Below are 19,365 nucleotides of genomic sequence, written 5' to 3'. Positions count from 1 at the left end.
TACCACGGCAAATATGTTTAATGAAATAAGCAATGATCTATTGTCATACATTTTTGTTATTTCCACAAATTTGCCACAACACTTTAACGTTGTTTTAATTTAAAAAAAATTTAAGATAGTATTGAAATTTTTGTATTTAATGCTTATGTTATGTACAATGTTAGCCCTAGGTTAGGCCGAAACAACGATATGTTTAAATCCAATACATTTCCCACGTACGGTAGTCATTCTAAAAGCTTAAGTAAAAAGTAAAGTAAAAAAGTAGATTTTAGTATCAAGTTTATTGATGTAAGCCTATTGTATGTAAGTAAATAATTTAACTAACCTCACTAATTATAATATATGAATAAAACACATTTTTCTATAAGACTTTGTTATGCATTCTTGCTCTTTACCATATTCCTTTTTTAATTTTTTAACTAGGGTTGCCTAGAAAGATTGCTTGATAGCGATAAGGTCGCCCGTTACATGCCCTATAAGTTTTATGTTTAATGTTATTTATTTTTGTATAAATGTAACAAAAATAAATAAAAAAATGAAACTTATTTCTAAATAATATGCAGCGGTTCTCCTTCCGGCAAATGCTTCTTTCAGCCCAGTGTTCTCTACCCTGATTTAAGCATTAACCTTATAAAAGTAAGCATCAGCGACGACATACTCTGTCATGTTCATGAATCAAATGAATATTATGTCAATTTATTTGTATCACGGACAACTTTAACTCGGAATAACCCTAAGCCAAGATCCGTTTAGGCCCTAGTTATCTAATTAAAACTAGTATAAGATACGTGTTTCTAAACCAGGCGTTATTAAGCAATCGAAAACTGTAATGTTTGCTTTGAGGGAAATGTACAGTAGATATATTACGAAATACTGCTAGTATTAGTTTCATATGTTAAGTGAACAAACATTTCAACAAATACGGTAGGTAACATGTAAACATATACAATTCAATTTCACGTTAATGATATTTGTACTGTTGTTTTGAAGTATTAATTAAGCGTGATAACTCAATTTATTCAATCATTTCTCTAAAGTTCCGTGACAGTTGCGACAGCCGTTTGGGTCAAATTTAAATCTTTCCACAGCTCAAAATATTATTTCAAATACAAACTTTATTGTTCTTAGTTTTCCAACGCTCCTCGAGCCAAAAGTCTAGAGTTGTATTATTATTAGGACCAACTTTGTTGTTTATAATATTTATAATGTAGTTTTTTACCATGAGCTTTTATTTGAACACTAACAATTATAATAAAATAATTAACGGGTGTCACGATGACATCAGGAAATTCTTCATTGGATCCATGGTCTGCCTAAAATTTCGATTCGCTTGTGTATAATATACATATTGGATATCATGGTTTATATTTTCTGAATGTATTACAGGTAGGTATATAATATCGATTTATATTTTTGGTCTATTTTTCTTTTCACTGAATCTTTTCTTTACAAGATCGTACATTGCCGCTATCGACTCTACCGCACTTTCATTTACAAGGGTCTCATAAGTTTCATTCGATTTATAAAACCCTAAGATCTCTGTTTATCACTTTATTGTATTCTCTAGAATATTCTAATATAGGTGTCCCAAAAAGCGTGTCAAGCGGAGGTCCAGAGATTTATCTTTTTGAGGAAATACCCCCATGTATGTTCTACGACTTTTCCTAGTTTAGGAAATATAATTTGTTTTTTTTCTATTTTTTGGTGAATATCCGATTTTTAGATTATTTTTGGGTATTTCGTTAAAAATAATGAAAAAATATAGCTCAAACAAATAGGCTAGATATTTTTATAAAACCTCCAATTGCAAAAAATAAAACATAGATAAACATCAATATTTTATTCAAAAAGGTCGTAAAATGTTATTTTAATTTAAAAGAAATTTAAAAACTTTCTAAGTTTTCATTTTTTATTTAAAAGATTTTTACCTTGTTACATTTCATTTAGGTATCTCTCTTGTATACCTTAATCATTTTTCAATATAAGATCAAAGTAAAACAAATATAATTTTCGTAATAAATAAAAAACAACAAAAATATTTGCAATTGATTTATTAAAATAAAATTACAATTTTTTTCTAAATGACGATCACCATGAACGATTACAAATTCAAATGCGATATCGGGTAAAAAAAGTTCTGGGGTCCAGAACTACGATATACTACTTTTAACTTGCCAAACTCCTTTTTATTTGATTTTTTAAATTTACTTTTTATTTATTTTTTACTTTTTATAAAATTTCCTTTAATAACATTTTAATTCAATTTTAAATAATAATTAAATTAAACAACCTATATAAACTAGGCTTTCGCCCTGAAATATTCTCTGAAAAATGTTGACTTGGTTAAATGTTAAAAGTATAATGTAGATTAAAAGAAATGAAAGAGAGAAAAAGAAAAGAAACTCAGAATTTTTATTAATTTAATGAAAAGCTCATATTTATTTTATGTCGTCTCTGGTACTAGTATAGAGTATAGAGTCATAGAATAATTTACTAAACTCATACCTGGTATGTCAAATCCAGTAATCAAAATTAAAAACCAGAACCAAGTTATATTTTTACCCCTTCTAAACCTGTGGCTCTGTCTACTTTCTGTTTGTCTATCTACAGACTATATACTTAAATTTAGCCTATACTTAGTCTATAGTTTATGGGTCATTAATTTTTTATCGAGACTTCAGACTTGGACATTTTTAGGTTATACCTTGACAAGTCTTGCGGACTGGTCAAAGTTGATCTCTCACAGCAATTTATTTTTTAAAGTTGAATAAAAGTTAACAATTAAAAAAATCCGAAGAAATAACAGTGAACATTTTGTACTAACACTACAGGTATGCTTATTTTAATATGTAATTAACAGCTGTGCTAATTCCAGTTTAGGTTGCTAATTAAAAAAATAACAGTGGTAAATTATTCTGTAACCATTCGTACTTATTAATATCCTGAAACAGCTGCATAGTGTCAAACTGGGAGGTTTGCAAAAAGGTATCATTATGTAAAAGGATACCCTTTGGTGGTGACTGGTCCTTAGCTTGTCCACCCTCAAAAGACTAACTTTCGTTTATATTTTCGACACGTTGTATTACGTATAGGTAATATTTTTCATTCATTTTAGAACAGACAACTGTATTATGTACTTTTTAGGAAAGTAATTTAGCTAAATTGATTGCCATCGTTCGCAATAACCTTTAATATAACGGATTTATTAAGTAACATACATTGTTTTTTGTGTTACAAACTAACATATTTTTGTACTTTCTATACTAATAATCAGGCTTTTAAATTTCCTTTTATATTAAGAAATAATAAGTTATATGTACTTAACTTTCCTGACTGGGATATATTGACATGTGTTAATTTTTTGTTAAAATGCCACATCTGCCTAGCAAATTAAACAATATCAAATTATTCTCAGGTGTTATCAAACCCAATCAAGACTAGTCAGAACATAGAAAATAAACAAAAGTACCTAACTGGAACTAGAAACAAGACTGAAGCTGATGTAAACTTATACTCTTAGTTATTAGTATTTAGATACTTCCCCTGCAAGTATTTACCGCCATTTAGTTGTGATCTTTTATTATAAAGTTAGAAAAAATTCACAAGGTCACAAACAATTAAACCACTCAAGAAAGGAATATTATAACTGCAGTGCTAGCTAAGCTCCCATACATCAATACCAGTGAAGCATCAATCCTGAGGGCATAATGAAGGATATTAATCTTAATAATACTTCAGGTACTGCTTAACATTTTTATGCTTCCATTCTAGAACTCACTTTACATTCACCTTTGTTATTCAATAATGTGAATCAATTTTATGTTATAACTATTCAACAAAGGTAAGCAAGGGTCATAATGTCAAAAAAAACAGAACTCCATAGTATCATAACTTAATGTATACTGCTTTAGATCCTGATCCTGCTAATGGAACTGACATTGTTAAAGAAGATGTAAACCAGAATGAAAAAATAACCACAGAAACTATTAACGAAGACGAAAGTATGGAGCAGAATAACACTAGCCCTGAAGTTAGTGTCAAAGAAACACTAAATGGAAACGATGAGACTGATAATTATGTAGGTGAACAAGATGTTCCTCAATCAGAGGTATCAGAACAGGAGCCTGAAGCGCCAGCCATCACTTTAAAGCATAGTTACAATGCAGGTATGTTATAATTCATAATATACACTGAAGAGGTTTAAGAAATATTTTAAAATCGCTTTCTTTCTCTCAATTATTAATTGACTCCATTTCATATACTTACTTTATATAATATCATTATACCACTAAAGTTAAGATTTGCATGTTTTGCATTTATCTAATAATATATATACTATATATTATTAGATAAATACATATGGTTAGCTCATATTTGTAATTAAAAAGAGTTTCTACCTTGTAATTATAGCACCCAACCATTGAGCCGCATACCACATCTCAAGAAACTGTGATACATGTTTATAATTAGATCTATAGTGCTAGGAATTAATAGTATGTTTGGACTGAATATTTGAAAGTGATAATAAAGTTATCAAAATAAGTAAAGTCAGAATGAAAGTCAGGGTCAACTTATAAATTAACCTTGTCCAATATGTCATATACTGAGTAAGAATAATTTTAAAGTAAGTTAACTCCAAACTATCTGATGTCATATTTGTAGTTCTATTTTTAGAATAAAATACTAATATTGTATTTTCACAGTATTATGTTCATTTATTAAGGGTCTTGAGTCCACCTGGTATTCAGAAATTGGTTAATGTGTAAAATTTATTTATGTTATTTATGCTACCTAATCTGTAGTATATAAACTAAATATTATGGATAGGTAATGGAAAACCTTTTTGCTGAGAAATTACCTAACATATTACAGAACAATGGTCCCCTTTAAATCCAACTGGCAAGAAAGTCTATGATGTTAACCTGCTCAAGGAAATACAAGATGATCCGTTGTGCAAGACTATGCCAAAATCGCCGCTTCTTGAAACATGTAATATCCTGCGGGTAAGTTTATCTAAGTATTATTAAATTGTTTAAATGTCTAAATATATTTAATCATATTGGTATATTACATTCAGTTTTATGAATTTTAACAATTTTGAATGTTTACTGCCAGTTCTCAAATTAATGGTGTGGAACAGACAAGAAATTATTTTTAACTTCCATACTTATATAATAGATTTTATACTAGAAGGAATAAGACTGTTGTCCAGTTATTTTGTGTAAAAATAGTTCTTCTGTTGAATAGTTAAATAAATTCATCAGCTTTTTGTATTATATAATATAAACTCAAGTAATGGGAAGCTGAGATAATCCAATTATTTTTTTCTTTTTAAGTTAGTGTAATCGCTATACTGATTCTCACTCACTTTAGATAGTCTAAGCCTTAAATGATCTAACTAACTTGATTAAAGTATTTCAAAACCAAATCAATAATAGTAAAGATTACCTACTTTGCACAATACCAGATATCCTTGCTGATAATTTTAGAGACAGGAAAATTTATTAAAGATTTCATCATTTTAATTTCAATGTTACAGACAGCCCAGTCACAAGATTCATTGATTGCATTCAATCATATTAATCGCTCCATGAATGACTCATTGTTTCCGACTTTCCTTAAGACGAACTCTGGTAGCATGAGAAACCCTATTCTACGTGATGGCAGAAAGGACAATAGAAGTTCTGGTCAATCTCTAGGTAAGGACACCACACAATAGAAATGAACACTCCAAATACAATATAAAATTTCACACACCCTATGAAGCTTGATTAGAAGAATGATTAGCAATGTTTTACAGTATTATACATTTATTGGCTAATATTATTGTAAATTGTTTTTTTATAAAAATTTCAGTTAAATACTTCTAAGTAAAAAAATTTCATTCGCAATTTGCTTTTTATACAATGTATGAACTTGCAACCATTACATTATCCTGCTTATTATAATTACACACCTTTAAAAAAATTAAGTCAAAACCATTTACGAGTTTTACTATATTATATATTTTTATTTTTACTGCTTATGTTGACCAAAATCAAAGGTTCCGGCTGTATTAGGTTATAAATAACAATGTCATCAGCCAACTATCAGTTTTTATGACCAAGTGTGAGTAGTCCCTTCGATGTAGTTATAACAGATTTTGACTATAATTGTTTCAAATTATTTTGGTTACTCTTTTCACACCCAAAGATATGAATTAATCACTTTATATTTTAAGTGTTGTAATGAAATTATTGTAGGTAGGGGCAGTATGAAATTGAACTCGCCATCAAGGAACAGTGGTGGAAGGAATATTTGCATTTCACTCCGGGAAGAAGTGAAACTTAACGAAACGAAAGATGCTTGGAGACCAGCCAGGCTCAAGAAGGAAAACTTGGACGAAGCAGAGTTGAAGACACAGGTATCTACAATCTGTTTTATAAATTAATTTTACGTTTTCATTATTTTTAGAAATTTCTCCTTTACGAAAATGTATGATTATATTTCTTTCATAAAAGCTCGATTTTTTATAACATTGATGAAAAATTCAGAAGAACAGGAATCTACTCAAACATAAATATTTTAACAAAAACATTAATTTATGGATATTTTAACCAAAATTTTAAATTATGGATATTTTGATAAAAAAATGTAATTATGGATATTTTGACAAAAATTTAAACCCTGAATATTCATTTCAGGAGTTATATAAGAAGTTCCGTGGTATACTGAACAAATTGACTCCCCAAAAGTTCGATACGCTCGTTGATAAGGTGAAGTCGCTCGAAATTGATACTCAAGAACGTCTCGAGGGCGTTATCGATCTCGTTTTCGAGAAAGCTATTGAAGAACCGAATTTCTCCGAGGCATATGCTGCTATGTGTAACAAACTTTCTACCCTAAGGGTAAGTGTATAGCGATGAAAAATTATTTTTTTAACAATTAGTTTAATTTTTAAATTGTACTTTACTCAGTTTAAAATGTTTCAAATTATGCTAAGTAATATTAGTATATATAGTATGCATTTATTATACTAATAATATTTCTTGAAATTGTCAGTGCAAGCAGTACACATATAGTCAGTATTCTATTAATTCAACTATTCATTTCATAAATTTGTGTTATATATATGTATAAATATTAATAAATAAAAGTTAAATGCCATAACTTTTATTCTATGGGGCCATTCAAGTGTTACATAAAAAATTGGGGGAGCGAGTATGATTTTCTTAGGTGATTGCGTCAACAGTAGTTATTTACTTTCTGTACACTATGTACCAACACATTGTGTATACAGGAAAACGAAATGCATTTTAGAGGATTCCTACAAAAAGTTTATGTACTATTATTTTTGAGAGCTCTGCTTACTTTTGCTGACTAGAGGTGGGGGGGGGGAGAGTAAATAGCAGTAAATCTTCTTACGTAATACTTAAGGCTGAAAGTCACGGTCCAAATTATATATGAACTTAGTGTATTAAAAGAAGGCACTGTCGAATAACATGTTAACACACATTTGTTATCCAGGTTCCATCAACAAATTCCCCGAACCAATGTGTTAATTTCCGTGCGATGATCATCACAAAATGTCAAAACCAGTTCATCAAAGAGAAAACAGATGAGAATGTGGTTAAGCTAGAGAAGGAGCTCGCTGAGTGCAATGATGCTGTAAGTAGCTTTATGGCGATTAAAGGTAGTATTTTTCAGTCAACTATTTTTCTTTATAAAAGAAATATGGTTTGGTTTACGCGTGTACACGTAAAGTATGTACGTAAGTACGTACTAGTTTATGAATTAATGAGTTAAAAGTGTGATTGAGTGTTTTTATATATGTAATACAAGGGGAAAAATGTATATTCTATAGAAAACTATAAGTTTTTAAGATTAGTAACACTTTTTACAAATATAGATTTCTTAGGTGGAGATTTGATAAATTTAACAAGCGTACCTTATATAAAAAATCATGTCAATTTGATGGTGTTATTATTAAATGAAATAACTTTTTTTAATGAAATTTCTATATATTTTTATTCAACTCATTAAGAAATACATTACCAGTACAATATATTATCAGCGAAGTAAACATTGTGTCTAAATCTACGTATTTTTTATACAGGCCAAGAAAAAGGAATTGCACGCACTACTAGGAGAAGCTCAGCGTCGCGTCCGCATGCGTTCAGTTGGAAACGTTCGATTTATTGGTATGTTTACCACTTCCCATTTAACCTCCTTTTATTTTTTAATTTAAAAAATAAAAATATTGCCTATATCAGGCAACATTGCTGGAAAGAATTGAAATTATCAAATTACGTACATATTTCTGTGTCTGATATTTTTTTAACTCTACGCTTACCAATCCTTTCAGCTCTAACAACTAAAACACAAATTATAACTTTCAGGTGAGCTATACAAGTTAAACATCTTGATAGCCAAAATCATGGTATATTGTATGAATTATCTCATCGATAAGCCAGAAGAAGAGAAGCTGGAATGCCTTTGCAAGCTGCTGACCACGATTGGGGAACAGGTGGAAAATGAGGCCAAGGAACAGCTGGATGTGATCACTAATAAAATCCAAGATATTGTCAATGATCGTAAGAGTAAGAAAATTAGCAGCCGTGTGCGGTTTATGCTGCAGGTATAAAGTGATATTCATTAGTTAATATAAATTGAAAATATAATTATATAATAACTATATTAGTCATATGGTCACGAGACCATACAAGTTCCATTGAAAGAAAAACAACATAAATTAGACAGTTCCAAATTTTTTATCTATAGTATATTTTATATATTCTACTTACTATAAGGGTATACTTATTAAGCAATACTTTTAAATCATCATACCCTCCATTTGTGACTTTGTAGCTTTTTGTTTGTACCCACATTTATTTCTCAAGTAAATAATTTTTAATTGATGATTTTTTTAATGCAATTATTTCGCAGGGAATAGATGCCATATATTAAATATTCAAATAATTAAAATTTAAAACATTTTTACAGGATGTAATTGAACTGAGAAGACGCAGGTGGGTACCCAAGAGTGTCTTAGATATGCAACCGAAGATGATGGACCAGATCCAAAAGGAAGCTGAACAGAAACAACGGCATATTGAGGTATATTTTAATAATTATTATTATTTATTTATTGCAATAATATGGTACAAAATGTTAAGGTGGTACAATAATAAATCATTGGCATATCAAAGACATGTCTGTTTAAATTAATCGACGATTTAAAAAAAAAATTAGAGCTGTCACGGGACGCCTGGCAGATGTGAAACATCGACATTATTTTGTAAAAGTAATATGCAGAAAAGAACAGATTGTGATAGAAACTAAATATTATGTCATAATGATAAAATAAAATATTACGATTTTTTTCCAGATAACGATGACTATTTGTTGAATAAACTTTATTTTCATTAAATATTTTTAATGTGAAATTTACTACTGCATTTAGACTATATCATATAGCGTGGCGACGCGTCTGAGGTCGTACGTTCAATCCCGGGCTGTGTACCAATAGACTCTTTCTACATTTGCTCGAACGGTGAAGGAAAACATCGTGAGGAAACTGGCATGTCTTAGACCCAAAAAATGACAATGTCAATGACGTATGTCAGGCACTGGAGACTGATCACCTACTTGCCTATTAGATTTAAAAATGATCATGAAATTCAAAAATCTGAGGCCAGGACTTAAAGAGGTTATAGCGACACTGATTTATTTTTTATGTAAAGTAACAAACAGCCATTATTAGTAAAAGATACCAGAGTTGTTAATACCAGGTTTAAGTTACCAAACCACCGTATGTCTCATTATAACATGTTAATGAACGGTCTACAGTTGATGAATTCGCCGGTTGGGGGTGGTTTTCGACGTGACGATGGCAATCGTGGCAAGAAACGTGGCGTCGAAGGGCGGAGGCAAGGAGGCAATAACTTTATGGATAACACTTGGAAGACAACGACGACTAGAAGTAACTACGTCGTGGACACCAGCAAACTCAAGGCCATGCCGCAAAAGGTAAACTTTCGCAAATATATAAAATGGGATTCTGTGGGAAATATATAATCCGGGGTTGGCCTCTAGAATGCAAAAGGGAAGATTTAAAATCTTTGTGTTTTTGGTAGGAAATGGTAGTAATAAATGGTTATTTTTTTGCGAAGTGAAACTTTAGGTGCATGCAGTTAATTTTTTTAGGGATGAAACGTCACGAAGATGTGCAGCGTTTTTGTCGAAGAAAAGGGAGAGAGCGATTGAGAGAGAGTGAGAATGGGAGATCGAGACAAAATACACTCTATTTATGTATTCGTTTAGTAGTTATAGATTAGAACTTTTGGTGGAAATTCTGTCGCATAACATCTTGTGCAGTATACATAGATTTTTTATTTATTCATAATATCATTGGCACGTATACAGTGTGTAAACAGTCTGAATATAGATATACCTATACATCGAGGTTTTTTCCTTAGTAATAAGAAATTTACAAAGAAGTTTCATTTCTGACATGTGTACTTTGTACGCACACACTTTTTTTGTTTGAAGGCAGGAGTGAAATGTTTTTAGTTCTTGACAGAATCTGTTAAGCTGCGTAGATTATAATTTTGTATATTTGTTTATGAAATAACTCTTTTTTTTATTGAAATTTTAATATTGTTTATTTTAAATACATGTGAAAAGATAATTTATAAAAACAATTTAATACAAATAAATTATATTTTATAATACTTTTTAACAGGGGTTTGAATCGTACAATCGCAAATCAAAATTGTCTGATAAGTAATTAAAAATTAATGCTTTCAAACATTTGTTACAACAGTTCTCAAAGGGCGTCTTTTATAGCCAATAACGTTTCAATATCTGTACAGAACCCGAACTTAGGCAGCATAAAACTGGCTCCAGCTCACAGCACATGGAACCAGGGATCTGGAACTAAATCTCAAATAGCCGCTCCAATCAGGAATAAGTTCAGTATTCTGGACAACGTTCAGATCGACCTGACGACACTTACAGGTACTCTACTTAGATAATTTGTTTAGTGTTTTATATACGTAATGCCTTCTTTATTTTCGCATAGACCTCTGAAATAACTTCATTCATATAGGTAAACAAGTATACATATGAATGTCAATACAAAAGATGTTAATTGATTCTAAATTTATTTTTACTACCAGTTCGCAAGTCAAGTGTGTAGCCGACATGAACTGGCAAGAAACGCCAGTATTTTTAATCGTCAAGTTTAGTCATACTAATTGTTTGAAGTAGAACAAATGCATCCAAAGGACTGAGAAATTTAAATAATCTAAGTCATCGTTTGTTTTGATCGTTTATTTTGTAATTACAATAAGGCTTCTCAAAGTGTATGCTGACCAGATAGTGTCATAATATTTAATTCCTTAAGCGAATAACGTAAAAAGATGTCCTGCATTAAGTGAAATAGAAGTGACAATAGGCAGGGCATATAGAGGGAAGCCCCATAGACTTTAAATATGATATAAGGGGACGTAGGAGAAAACGGCGCCCTAGAAAAGAGTGCATAGTAGATATATATGGAGATGTTTTGATGAAGCAAAAGGTGAACACGTGTTCTGATCGTTGGTACTGAAGGTAGTTAGGATGAAGAGCAAAAAAAATTATAATAAACTTATACTGTATTTTGTTAACAATTATAAAGATTGTAAATAAACAGGCTTTGTTATTATGTCTCTTGTCAACTCTAAACCAATGTATTTTGTGTCCATAAAGTATAATTAAATTCATGAAGGTCGGATCTTTAAAATCAATTAAAATTCAGTACCACACATTTAATTAAAACTTTCTTTCTGAAGACATATAAACATTATTTTGTAATCTTATAATAAAATTCAAGCGTACTCTTCCCTTAAATGCCGGCAACGCACCCACTAAAAATGGGTGTCTATGCCCCTTATTATATAAAAATATAAAAAATCTTAGCTTGCTTGCCTTTCAGGAAGTAAAATTAATAGATATATTCCCTTTTACTATGAATAGTGGAACTATATTTTTTACCTTTATTTATAGCCAACAAGGACGCACCTCCCGCTGCCTACCAACAGTCTAAGTCAATAGAGAGGTCCACATTTACACGCAATGATTTCGGTATGTCTTGTAATTTTTTGGAAAAGGTTTCTTTTGAAATAAAATTAGAACTTCAAACACAAAAATAAGCTTTAAGTACATACTGTAATATATTCTGTAAGATTTATAGATACAAAATGTTGACATACAGAAGTTATACTTAGCACCTTTACTCTGATTTTTAATTCCGTAGAATTCTGACAGCTACTATTTTTTGACATGTCAGAGATTGCCGGGATTGACCTTGCCGGGAACATTTTTTTAATTTCTATACGAGTCTGAACATTGAGTCTATACAAACATTTTATTTGTTACTGAATGTAGTGATTTTATTGAGTGCGGTGCTCCACATTAAAAGCGAGTGATAATTACATCCCTTTTCATCACAAACAGTAAAAAACGCAAAAGTAAAGATTACATTTGATTTTATTAAAAAGGTTTACGAAACCTGGAATTAGTAGGCAGTGATGCCAGCTAAAGAATAAAATAAAGTTAATTCGATATATTGTTGGAGATATTGATATCTTTGTTATTTTTGTAGGTAAAACATAAATAATACATAGGATGTTTTTATCCTTAAATGGGTGAAATTTGACTCTTTTCCGTTGCGAACATTTTTAGTAGCAACACTTATGAAATGTCAGAATTCTACGAAATGAAAAATCTGAGTATAGTCTCGCCTTAAAATCTTACTTTTACAAGTGTCATGATAGTAAACAAATTACATTACTTACTCATCAGTCTCCTTCAACTCTTTCTCTCAAATTATGTTTACGCTGTGAAGAAAAGAGACAGATGTATTTTAGTTTGAATAAGGGGAAGAACTACAAAAATTTAACCCTCTATATTTAAAAGACAACCGATTTATTATAAATATTACTATAATTGATATTCATGGCTTCCTCTCAGTCTCTTCGCGCTCCGGTTCAATTGAGAAAACTAAGCCCTCGCCCTCACCAACTGAGGCTCCACCCGCAAAAACGGAAGCACCGGCCGCCCAAGAACCTCTGCCAGACTACCTTAGGAAATCTGTCAAACAATTTATCGATCTCTCGATCATGAATCTCAATGATGAGGAGTTGGTTGATGAGATTAAACTGTTTGGATCGCAGTATCATGCTGCTATGGTTACGGAGATACTCAATGTTGCGCTTGAGAAGTAAGTAGCAATACATATAGATATAATGTTTCTAGTTTTTTTTTCATATAAACAAGTACGCTTATGAACGTCAATAAAAATAAATTAATTGTAAATTTATTAATGAAAAGTTAAGAAAAGAAAAGAAATTTTTTTTAAAGAGATAAGGTATATTTAAGTGTGTAATGTGTGTGTTATTATTGTTTTGGCTTTGTATAATGCTTAGGAGCAGACGCGCTGGTCGTTCTGCCAGTGACCACAATAAGTACCTCGTTTAGTTAATAAAATTAATAATTTAAAATGAACGCAAAGCGACTGTTCTATATAAATTTATTGTTTCTAGACATCTAAAATATGTTTATTAGAATACATTTCTGTTACAGTTAATAACAAAAATCTCTTTTGCATTTTAATTTGTATGCCACTCTTATATAATACATTTTTAATGATAAATTTATTTATTTATTCCACTACATTTTTCTATCTAAACAGTTACTACTAATTCTATAGAACTCCAAAAAAATTCCCACACCAATTATCCTACATAAAAACATTAAAAAATTAAACTTATCTGCCTAAATCTTATAACTAACAATATAGCAAGCAACTCTTGTGAACTCAGCCAGTGTACAAACAAATAGGTCAACCTCAATAGAAATTTTGTTAATTATCTGTATTACTAGCTTGCTAACCAAGTTGGAATGCGCGCGCGGTACATCCAAAAGTTTATATTTAATTTTTATTATTGTGGAAACAGCATATATCTAAATAAACTTCGTATTTTTTTAGGAATGCAAAAGCAATTAGTATTCTGTCGAAATCGGTGATGAAACTAGTCAGTTTGGGAATTTTATCGTGCGAGAACTTCTTGGCGGGAATGGATGAGATCTTTGAGTGTGGCCCGGATCTATATATCGATATACCGATGCTGTATACCTATCTAGGGAAATTCATCGCTCCACTTATTGAAAATAAGGTATTTTTATGTTAGATTTTAAATATATAATGTTCGCATCTATAAAATGGGACTTTGATCAATGGGGCTTCAGCGGGCGACTCTCATACCTGATGTCGTAGGTTCGATCCCCGGCTGTGCACCGCACCAATGGAGTTTCTTTCTATGTGCGCATTTAACATTTGCTCAAACGGTGAAGGAAAACCTCGTGAGGAAACCGACATGTCTTAGACCCAAAAAGTCGACGGCGTGTATCAGGCACTGGAGGCTGATCACCTACTTGCCTATTAGATTTAAAATTGATCATGAAACAGATTCAGATATCAAAGGCCAAGATCTAAAGAGGTTGTAGCGCCACTGATTTATTTGATCGAACTGTGACTCAAAATTAAAATGTTTGTATTTTTGTCTCTACTCTGACCCCATTTACCCTTACTCCAAATTTAAATTTGTCAAAGTTTTGACAACTTGTAGTTAACGTAAGCTTTTTTTTATTGAAATATTAAGATTTGTACTTATAAAATCAATTTACAACAAAATTTATCTATTTTTAGAACTTGACTCTTCAACAAGTCCACAAGGCTGCTGGGTCCCTGGTATCGTCAGGTCATGGTCATCTGTTACTTAAAGCGATTATTACCGAGTTGAAGGACAGTATGGGGCCAACATTCACCAGAACTAAATGGGTGGAATCAGGTCTACAGTTGAAACAATGGATGGAAGATGATAAGGTATAGTATACTATGTAAAATAATTTCCTTTTTATTGAGTTGTTAATGTAACCTGCAACTCTAAAAAATAGTTTAAAACGTAAAACTTTAGAATTATGATAAAAAGAAGCAACAAAAGTCAAAATCTTTAAAATTCATACAACAAATATCGTAAAAAATATCTATGGTCAGACATAAAGTAAATAAGTAAATTTTTGCTCTGTATAGCTCATTAATATATCAATTATTTTTATAGTGCTTTCAAGATTTCTTAATAATTTAATTGTCCTGTAAATTAATGAAATTGCATTTATCATATTCTGACCTATTGCCACAGATATACAATCATGTCGTGTTAATATGGTAAACATTTTTTTTAGGCATCAAACTGGGTATCGGACAACCACTTTGAATTTCTAGAGAGCTCTGAAGATTCATCAAGCGTTGAAGAGAAGCCGAAGTTGCCTCCAAGTGAGGTGCAAAAAAAATTGCTTCAACTGATGAATATTGATGAAAGTTGTGACTGCCTCCGTGGATGGGTCAAGGTAGGTTCCTAAACTTTATAAATTATAACACGGCTGAATAGGTTTTTGTTTCCCTTGAATTTGAATATATTCCGTTTCGAAGGACCAAATCAAGTTAAAAATATTATGTACACAATAATCAATACATTTGTCAAACCATTTCTCATGAATACTCGATAGGAATAGAAATACGTCTAATACTTCACTAATTTTATTTAAGTGTCTTCTGTATTTGTCTAAATAATCATATATATGTTTAGATAATCAGCTTTCTTTTTCTTTTCTTACAATGTTATGCTACAAGTGTTTTGATACAAAGAAGCAAGCCTTGCCCGATTTATTTATTAATTTAGTACTCCTACAGCTTACTTAAATTATATATAATTACAAACAAATATACTGAGAATATAGCAAAAGATGGAATACATGATACATTTAACAACAAAAAGATCTATAATAGGGAACAAACAAACAAAAACTATTTAATACATTTGACTAATTGTGATTTAATTTAAATACACCTATCGGTGCTTGGTGAACTGTTACTAATTTTCACTAAACAGTAACATGAAATTTATTTAATATTGATCATGGCTTCAGGACAATATCGCCTCAACAAAGGAATCGTGGTTCCTCCGTTGCCTTACCCAAGCGATATGCGAGTACGCGTACTCGCCGGAAAGTAGTACGCACTTGAACGTGGATCGTATGAACAAATACTCGTCTCTGATTAGCGAGTATGCTGATGCTCAGCCGGAACGTGAAGCTGACTGTCTCTTCGGTATACAGCTTTTGGTGCATCGGCTTGAACATCCCCAGGGTGAGTTCCACCATATCTTCATATCGGGTACTTTTTTTAAGCATACTCGTATTTGTTAACAATATAATTATTAAACACTAGCTGCTTCCGCGACCTTCGTTTCTCCTTAATGCCTAGCCTACCTTTTTAGTTCATGCCAACATGGAACATTTTTCTATGCTACCCCCTTTTTTATTTTTTGGTTGATTTTTTACACCATGTGTCCGAAAAACCCTAATATCTTACGGAACCCTATTTTTATTCATGGATAATGTAGCTTTCGAATGGTGAAAGAATTTTTAAAATCGGTCCAGTACTTTATGAGCCTATTCATTACAAACAAACAAAGTTTTCCTCTTTATAATATTAGTGTAGATGACTTTAGCAGCGCTGCGTGGCCGTAAAAGTTAGTAAATCTTATTTAAGTTTTGAAATTACTGTATTTCATCAAAATTATATATTTCCAAAGGAATCTGAAGGCAAAACATCAGGACAGTAGATACTTAATGTGTGACCTGAATATATTTATTGGATTTGACGGGAGTCAGTCTCGCATATCTTAATATATATAAATCTCGTGTCACAATGTTCGTCATCAATGGACTCCTAAACCACTTAACCGATTATAATAAAATTCGCACACCATGTGCAGTTCGATCCAACTTGAGAGATAGGATAGTTTAAATCTCAAATTATAGTCGCAATTTATTTGTTTATTATTTGATACAATTCTAACAGATGGCGCTGTGTTACCTTTAACATTACAAGTTCTCCTACCGTTTCCCTTGAATAGTTTACTACTATGTAATACAATAAAAACCTAAGCCACAGCGACGCTTGGCCGAGTCTGCTAGTATGTAGTATATTTGAAGCGATTAATATGAGCCAGTTATTTCTATCGTTGTCCGAAATTTGAATTTTATTTGAAAATAAGTCGGTACTCACGTTGTCACATTGACAATTTACCTGTAAGATTATTGCGTAGTGTTGCCATTAAAAAAAACAAATTAAATCGTGTTTTTTACATAATCTCTGACATACATATATTTACATTAAATGTAGCAATAAATATTGTCCAACAACTCTCGCTAGTTTAAGCTTAATAATGTATAGAATCTTTAAAATATGTTTTGGTCACTAATGTTTTCGGCATCTGTTTAGTTGTTGAATTCATATGTAAGTGGATATTAATAATAATTAATCATAAAATGGTAATTCTTAAATATTTTGGATTTTTCTAGGTTTAACATTGGATATATTCCAATACTTGCATGAGCATTACGTAATATCGGTGGACGGATTTATTGCGTGGGAGACTTCAGAAATGGTACCCGAGGGAAAAGGTAAACTTATATTTCATAATTTCTTAGGACTTTGATTTCTTGAAGACTGTTTAAAGCTCCGGGCGAATTAACAATTTTATAAAAGTCAATTTTAATCTTTTAAACCTATCAGAATTATTTACCACTTATTACGTTTGTTTCAAATGAGTGATGAATACACATATTCATATTTCAAACTACAGAAATGATTAAACTTGGAATGTACGAATAAATAAATCATGGCTGATTTCATATGACTTTTTTCTAGGGAAATTTATTTGTATTTAATCTATTTAGTATTTATATTAGAATCTAATTCATATCACATAACAAACCTTTTTTAAATCGGTGTATGAAACAAATATTTAATGCGTCGTATACGTACGTAGGTACGTATATACGTATACAAATTATTAAGAATAGACATATGTCTATTGTCATTGATATAAGCCAAATATGAATATTTTTGCTTCTTGCAGCGGTAATGCTAAAAGCATTGACATCCTTCATCACAAGTATACGAGAGGCGGACAACGAAGACTCTGGCTCTGAAGCCTGACCGGAAACTTAATCAGCAAATCAACGGCTCTATATAATAAATAAAATCATTGGAACATCAATTTATAACGCCATACAAACCATAAATAAATTTACATACATCGGGTTTTAGACGTGCGCAGTGAAATTTTTTTTTAATAACTCATCATGCGACCTTGGTATTTTTGACTAATATTTAATGTAATTTTCATAATAAAACAATAATAATTCAGTTTTTTTACTAGTTTTTTAAGCATAATCTTGATAGACTTCATTAAAGCTTGATATTCTATTTTATTTTTATATTTTATATTTGTTAAAACTCATACTAAGAATACAGATGTTTGACAACCCATCGGGTCAATTGTCAATTTGTTTCTGAAGTTAGGACTGGAGTGCTAATGGTTTGGGATTTGACATCAAAAATATCTTATAAACGCGTGCAAATAACCTCTTTAGAAAGAGATATTTAAAAAAATACGCGTTCCCATTTCGTGTCAAAACTATTAAAAAAATATTAGTAATTAATTATTTACATCTTTTGGCGTTATTATGAATTCAACAATGGAATCGTACTGTACCATATAATTGGTTGTAAATAATGGATTTAGATTTGTCTAGTTTTTCATTCAAGGTACACAATTAATCGCGTGAATTGTCCACCATATAGGACTTATCGTAAACTTAATGTATATAGTATATTTTTCACGTGATAGATTTAGAAATATATATCGTTTTTCTTTTAGGTATCATTTCAGTATCTATAGCGCCATTTAATATTGTTATGATGTAAAAATAAACTTTTTATCAAATCGGCCTTTTTATTATCCCTTTCATGTGCAAATAATATTGAGGCAGACGCGATCCAGTTTTATCCAGAATTCGTATGCAAATACGAAAATAATAGTTGTTTTGTGTTTGTTTGCTTAAGTATTCCACATTAAATATGGTATATATTTTTTCTGCGTACAGCTTCGGCAAGCTTTTATAAATAAATAGCATGTAAAATAACTTATTTTTGGAATAAAGACAACTATCTGTCCTATGTGCATAGGTGTGTCGATATAGTTAGTTAGTTAGGCAATAAATTCATAGTTTCGCTTGTAATATAGATTTTAGACAGCAAAATTTTTCAAATTACCTTTTCACTTATACATACTTCCAACCTCATCCACGTATCAAGAAAAAAACCACATTTGTATTAAGTATTATATATTTAAGAGATCAATTAACTTAGCAAGATTATATAATACTTCAATAATTGTTGAAAATATTTACACCTGATCACAGCTTTTG

General features: G+C 30.8%; 1 protein-coding gene across 1 annotated transcript; it reads left to right on the top strand.

Annotated features, from left to right (window-relative positions):
- Nucleotides 1-2,685: 2,685 nt before the first annotated feature.
- On the top strand, nt 2,686-18,881 carry LOC110998902 (eukaryotic translation initiation factor 4 gamma 3). The gene is made up of 21 exons (XM_022267750.2): nt 2,686-2,831; nt 3,416-3,738; nt 3,912-4,166; nt 4,873-5,003; nt 5,540-5,699; nt 6,243-6,403; nt 6,684-6,887; nt 7,507-7,647; nt 8,096-8,180; nt 8,379-8,617; nt 8,983-9,096; nt 9,829-10,008; nt 10,854-10,998; nt 12,028-12,105; nt 12,994-13,243; nt 14,012-14,198; nt 14,732-14,908; nt 15,268-15,432; nt 16,012-16,231; nt 17,452-17,553; nt 18,012-18,881. Exons 2-21 carry the CDS (start codon nt 3,708-3,710, stop codon nt 18,089-18,091), a joined length of 3,105 nt encoding a protein of 1,034 aa, XP_022123442.2. The 5' UTR covers nt 2,686-2,831; nt 3,416-3,707; the 3' UTR covers nt 18,092-18,881.
- Nucleotides 18,882-19,365: the final 484 nt, after the last annotated feature.

This window comes from Pieris rapae, chromosome 15, assembly GCF_905147795.1.
Source record: "Pieris rapae chromosome 15, ilPieRapa1.1, whole genome shotgun sequence".
Classification (NCBI taxonomy): Eukaryota; Metazoa; Arthropoda; class Insecta; order Lepidoptera; family Pieridae; genus Pieris; species Pieris rapae.
The sequence above is the reverse complement of the archived record's forward strand: the minus strand, read 5'-3'. Positions and strand labels throughout refer to the sequence as shown.